Here is a 6440-nt window from a genome sequence, read left to right as displayed (position 1 = left end):
GAACAATTAAAACCAACTTACTTGATATTAATCATATTATAATATAGATTTGTCGCGAACAATTATTGATTATTCTTTTCATAGAAAGTTTTCGTCGATTTTTACACTTTATCTTTGAGATTCTCAACAGAGTAACTGCCCTTTGTTTTGTACCCCTGACTAGGTGACCCGTATTATTTTTTCTTTTGAAAGTAACAACATGATGAAAAAGGCGAGTGAAATTATCAATTACTTTCTCATTCTTCTTTCAAACTATTTTTATTTACTTTATATTAATAATCAGAGTCTTTGCTAGCTCAGTAAATATCGTTTTGGTATCGTCTGAGTATGATTCAGCCAGGGGATGAAGTGGTGGCACTCTCAATCTCATTCTCATTTCATTCTTCTCTCTTCACGATTCACAGTCTTAGTTGATTGAGATTTTTTAATATAGCGCAATATTCACTAAATGTGCTCAAAGAGCTTTACAATGGGTCCCTGACCAACAGCAACAGGTCACATGTAGAACGAAACATGACGCCTGTTAGGTGACATTTAAAAAAAAAATTTCTGACCGAGACAGCGCTGTCAACGGCCAGGTAGCGCTCATTTTACCCAATTTACACACCTGAGTACGGTGAGAGAATGTGAGTAAAGAGCCTTTTTCAAGGACAACTATGCGCCGAGCGGGGCTCGAACCCAGGACCTTCCGATCCAAAAGCAAGTGTCATACCACAAGACCACATAGCCGCAGAAAAGTCTTTCTCCACACTCCACACTAACAAGTAACAAGTGACTCAAAATTGACTGAGTGGACGGACACAGAGATTTTGTCATTGATTTCCTGGTCATTCCAAAGACAATACTGCTCTTCCACTTCACCCATATTACCAACGCCTGCTTTATAAGCTTAAACAATATGGAATTAGAGACAGTGTGTTGGGATGGTTGCAAGATTTTCGGCCAAACCGAAAACAGCAAGTAGTGATCAATGATGAAGCATCAGGATGGAAACCAGTTCTATCGGGGATCCATCAGGGTAGTGTCTTGGGCCCAGTTTTATTTTTATGCTATGTAAACGGCATGCCCGAAGCAGTAAACTCCTTCATAAAAGTGTTTGCAGACGATGCCAAAGTTTTTTCATCTGTAAATTATGTCAAAGAAGCTGGCCTACTGCATCATGACCTAGACACACTTCAGTTGTGGTCTAAAAAAATGGCAACTCTGTTTCAATGCAAACAAATGCAAGGTTATGCACCGAGGAAACAACAACAGCCAATATGTCTACAGGATGAAGGACAGTAAGGGAGCTGAAATCAAATTGGAAAGTACTTTATGTGAAAAAGACTTAGGTGTATATGCGGACCCCAAATTGAAATTTAGCCAGCACTGTGAAAAGACTGTTAACAAAGCAAATAGAATCCTGGGACTTGTCAGAAGATCGTTCAACTATATAGACAAACCCATATTAACCACTCTTTTTAAAAGTCTAATCAATGTGTTTGTGTAAAATTTTAGTAAATTTTTGCCTTCTGAATTGGCAATCCTGACAATATTTTTTCTTTCCTCTTCATTTTTCACCCAGGATTAACAACAAGGACCAAATGTCTACATTGCCCTGACAAAACAGACTGCAGTCATCAAATATTTCATTTTGTCCCAGCATTTTGCTTTATTTGTTTGTTTCTTTTAAATATATTTTCAAGGCCATCGTTTATCACAATTGATAGGATTTGCCCCACGGACAACCTGAACTCATGGCTCTCACTCTTATCAAGTAAGGCTATGTGACATTGTGTCAGATTTTTTTTTTTTTTTCTCACTAGAACTGATAATAGAGTAGGAAATAAATCACAGTTGCGATTATCTTTGATACACGGAGTTACAACAACTTAATGACAAGACTCAAATCTTAAATAAATATTCTCTGGATCGAGGGAAGGTGGCTGCAGTGGTGCCAACCTAATGTAAAAAATGCGTATTTTTACGCATTTTCTTTCATTGTAAACATTTTTTTGAAGATTGTACGCATGATTAAATTTCTATTATTTAAGAATTTTTAGCATTCATACACTTTTTTGGTGTCCTTAAACACTAAATGTTTCTTGACCCATCAGAATTATATATGGATCTGGAAGTTGATACTATTTATCATCTATAAAATGTAAGCTTATTCCTTCTTTCAAATATTGATTATATCTTTGCTAGTGTGGTCTAATTGCCCATTATCAGATTTAGTGCTAGTTATCGATTTTTTTCAGTATTGTACTTTTCAAAATCTTACTCATTTTGGCTCTCCATTGTACACATTTACATGGGCCAGGGTTGGCAGCACTGTGGCTGAAGTTTGACCAAACTTTTATTTCTAAACCATGCTTGATGCGACCTGATATTGAATCCTTTCAGTCTCTGACACTTGTACTATTCTGCTGTACTCTGGAAAAACACATATTTAAAAATTTGGCCAGAAAACTCGTCCTTCAAATATTCGATCGATTTAAATGTCTCTCATCTTGGCAAAAACTTTCGAACTCGGTACTTCGACGAATTTTCTGTTCTTTATTCAAAGTGATACAAAGTGCTAGAAGCTGTGGACTGTAAACGGTAATAAGTGCAGCTTTGTGGTCTTGTGATATGTCACTCGCTTTCAGATTGGAAAGTCTGGGTTCGAGCCTCGCTCTGCGCATAGTTGAGTCCTTGGAAATGACTCCTTACTCACATTCTCTCACGATATTTACTGTTACCCATGGCCAAATACTCACTACTATAGCACTTTCACAATATTTGTCGTTACCCACTTTCAAATACTCACAACTGTGGCACTCTCACGATTTTTGCCGTTACCCATGGTCATATTCAAATACTCACAACTGTGGCACTCTCACGATATTTGCTGTTACCCATGGCTAAATACGCATCCATTCAGTTGAATATCAGTCCTTGAGAGCCTATGGCGTTGTCCTGATTTCTACTGCACAAAACGGACAAAAAAAAAACAACTGCTTGTTATCCTTTGGATATCACAACCTATTTTCCACCAGTTCTTACTGAAGCAGCTACCCAATCACTGATAGATGGACAAGTGAAGGGGGGGGGGGGGGCTGTAAAAATATATTGATTTCAGTCGGATTATCCTGTTTGACTGGTATTCACTGGTATAGCACCGGCATACCTCACAGATCACGTGGTCATGTGTCAATTTGAAAATTACACTTTAAGATCATGTAGTGACCAAACGAAAATTTCGGAAAAAAGATTAAGAACAAAATTTCGTGATAGATCGTTTGCTTGTTTCGGCCCCAAGATTTGGAATGAACTACCACGTGGTCTGAGGGAGTGTAAGTCTTTACCTATCTTTAAAAAGAATCTCAAGACACATCTTTACTGTATTTGTTTTTATTGACTCTATGAATCCTTGATTTGGCTATGAATTGTTATTGTTGTTATTTTTTTTTTTTTTTTTCATTAAAATTGATAGTTTATAGTGTAAAGTGCCCAGAGCTTGTGTTTTACACGAGAATGAGCGCTGTATAAATGTATATTATTATTATTATTATTATTATTATTATTATTATTATTATTATTATTATTATTATTATTATTATTATTATTATTATTATTATTATTACCAGTTGCTTTTGTCAGTGTAGTGCTATAAAAAATCATGATGACCTCTGGCTCCATGTCTCCATGAGCCATAGGCTCTCAAGGACTAATGTATCTGGAACCCCCATTCGATTATATTATAATTTTTCGTGGCTTCTGTTCTCATCACAGGTCTTGTACCAAGGTTGGTGTGGCAGGTGGCGCTTTCTACTGGTCTGTCCAACAAGGAGTATGGGGAACACCACAGGAAGGGGCTGACACAATGAAACGATTCATCAACACCATCGTTCCTAGTGATGGAACCTCTCCCACTCCAAGAAAGGCAGAGAAAGCAGTAGTAAGTTATAGGACGTTGTTTGTTTTGTTTTTTTTTTAAACAAGGTTTAAATAAAAATTATTATAACAAAGACTCTTATTATAAAATTGATAATGATAGTCGGTTCAATTCGAACAAAGTCTTGACCAATTAGCATAACAGTATGATAGTTATGTAGTAGAACTAATTTTTCTCACACAAATTTCAATGTGAAAAGTAATAATAATAATAATAATGATAATAATAATAATAATAATAATAATAATAATAATAATAATAATAATAAACAGAATTGAATATAACAGCTTCAAAAAAAAAAAGAAAAAAAGAACAAAATACCAAACACGGAATGTTTCGGGCTCAAAACCATTCTTCAGCCAACAATAACAACAACAAAAAACAATAAAGAAATAAATGTATTACTTAATTCCAGATAGACGACAGCAATATTTTGTATGCCCTACAGGCATATTGTGTGATGTCTTATCTATATTCCTTCGTGGAATGCCAAGGCAACAATAATATCTTATGATGTCGTGGCAAAAGGGCATAATTTTTAAAATATTTTTTTGATGTTGATGTCGATATCTTTGGGTACATTGGTACATCCTTATCTCCTTCCTTATATTTTCTAACACCTAACAATGTGTATCTCTGTACAGGTGACTAAGTCCAATGAAGGAGTGATACGGTCAAGTTGGAATCAGGGTAGGTCCCAGTGTGAAGAGAGAGAGTGTGATGGATAGAGGTAGAGAGATTGTTCAACTCCCTCTCTTTTTCTTTCTTTTTCTCTCTCTCTTTCTTTCTCTCTCTTCTCTCTCTCTCCCCTCTCTCTCTCTCTCTCTCTCTCTCTCTCTCTCTCTCTCTCAGATTGAGTGAAGCAAATAAATAGTTAGAAATAGAGAGAGAAAGAGAGAGAGGGAGGGGGGGGGGGGATGGATCAGCGATGAAAAGAGAGAGAGAGGAAATGGATCACCGATGGAGAGATAGATATAGAGACAGGGATGAAAAGAAGCAGAGGTAGATGGAGAAAGAGAAACGCACTCAGAGAGGGAGAGTCTAAGAGAGAGAGTTTATTTATTTTCCATGGTACTGGCGGAAGGTTTTCAACTTTGATCCTTGTGTCGTTGCAGGGACCAAGACAGTATTTGAGTGCCTGAGAGATGCACCAGAATACGCCGGGAAAGCCTCGTCATCTGTCACTAATTTTGTGCAAGATACCTTCAAGTCATGAAATAAGATTTTAAAATATTTTTTTTTTTAGATTTTTTTTTTTTGTTTTTGAATAGTCTTTATTTATTCTTTTTGTTATAATATAATATTGTACAGTTGAGAGAAAAAAAGCTGTTGATTCCAATTGATATTTAAGTTTTTATTTTTCATTTTGTTTTGATTTCCGTTTTTGTTTTTTTTTTGTTTCCCCCTTTTTTTATTGTGGGGGGGGGGGGGGGGGGGGGGGGGGGGGTGTTGATTTTGTGCTTTAAAGAATTGTTATTTTTCTTCATTTTTTGGTTTTGTTCTTTGTTTTTTAATGTAAAACTTTGTGTGTATGGCGGTTAAACATTTTAATGCTCCGTACTGTAATATGTTGTAAGTATCCAAGCAGGTCTCAAAATTCATATTCTCAAACACTTAAATCAATATTAGCGAGCGGGAGGACCCTTATTAGTATTAGTTTTGTAAGTGTTAAATATTATTTCGGTCTTACTATCGTTAAGTTTTAGCCTGTTCAGTTCCATCCAAGTACTGCGGCTGATGCCTGGATTATTCCAGTCTGCCCTTGGAATAAACCCTAGGTACAAATTTCCTCCAGGGAGCGAATGAAGGAAATGTTATTATTATTATTATTATTATTATTATTATTATTATTATTATTATTATTATTATTATTATTATTACTATCATATTAATGTTATTATTTTTAGCCATTGAATTCAATTTGGAGGATTCTGATTTCAGGAAATCTCATCCTCCCCACCTTTCGATCCTGTGTCCACAGTCAGTTCATCACGTTTGAATGTGAATCACTTTCATTTTCATGCTGAAGGAATAAAGAAGTTGATTTTCTTTATTGCTTTCTTAGTACTAGGGGGGGGGGGGGGGGGGGGGGGGGGGGGGCGAAGTGGCCAAGGCATTGCACTGTGATCCAGATGACCCTGGTTCGAGCCCCGCTTCAGGCACTTTCGTTTTTTTTTCTTGAGCTGGGGGCTAAGTGGCCGAGTGGTTAAGGCATTACACTGTGATCCAGATGACCCGGGTTCGAGCCCCGCTTCAGGCACTTTCGTTTTTTTCCTTGAGCAAGATTATTTACCCCCAATTTGCCCACTTGGACAACATGGGTGATTCCTGTTGACATCAGACATCTTGTTTGATGAGTTATCTATATTCCTTTGTGGAATGCCTAGGCGACGATATCTTATGATATCGTGGCGCAAAAGGCATAATTTTTTTTTTTTTAGTACAAGTACAGTAAATTTCTTTGATGTTCGTTTCCATCGAGAGAAAATGTCACTTTCCCTTCAAACTTCATTTTAGTATC

The 6440-nt window shown here is 36.5% G+C and overlaps 1 protein-coding gene across 1 annotated transcript; it reads left to right on the top strand.

The window, feature by feature from the left end:
* The first annotated feature begins 101 nt into the window (after positions 1 to 101).
* Positions 102 to 5262, top strand: LOC144960603 (uncharacterized). Its single transcript, XM_078893831.1, has 5 exons — positions 102 to 211; positions 1565 to 1756; positions 3757 to 3922; positions 4564 to 4609; positions 5035 to 5262. The coding sequence occupies exons 2-5, from the start codon at positions 1737 to 1739 to the stop codon at positions 5133 to 5135; spliced, it is 333 nt and encodes a 110-aa protein (XP_078749957.1). The 5' UTR covers positions 102 to 211; positions 1565 to 1736; the 3' UTR covers positions 5136 to 5262.
* Positions 5263 to 6440: the final 1178 nt, after the last annotated feature.

Source organism: Berghia stephanieae, chromosome 15 (assembly GCF_034508935.2).
Source record: "Berghia stephanieae isolate SIO BIC M18660-M18661 chromosome 15, UCSD_Bste_1.3, whole genome shotgun sequence".
NCBI classification, from domain to species: Eukaryota; Metazoa; Mollusca; class Gastropoda; order Nudibranchia; family Aeolidiidae; genus Berghia; species Berghia stephanieae.
This window is presented reverse-complemented; position numbering and strand designations above follow the sequence as displayed.

Bases quoted from the DNA above. Each gene is read 5' to 3' on its own strand.
- LOC144960603 (XM_078893831.1), top strand. From the start codon at position 1,737: ATGGCTCTCACTCTTATCAA. The intron at 3,923-4,563 runs GTAAGTTATAGG...ATCTCTGTACAG, and splicing joins GAAAGGCAGAGAAAGCAGTA to GTGACTAAGTCCAATGAAGG. The intron at 4,610-5,034 runs GTAGGTCCCAGT...GTGTCGTTGCAG, and splicing joins ACGGTCAAGTTGGAATCAGG to GGACCAAGACAGTATTTGAG.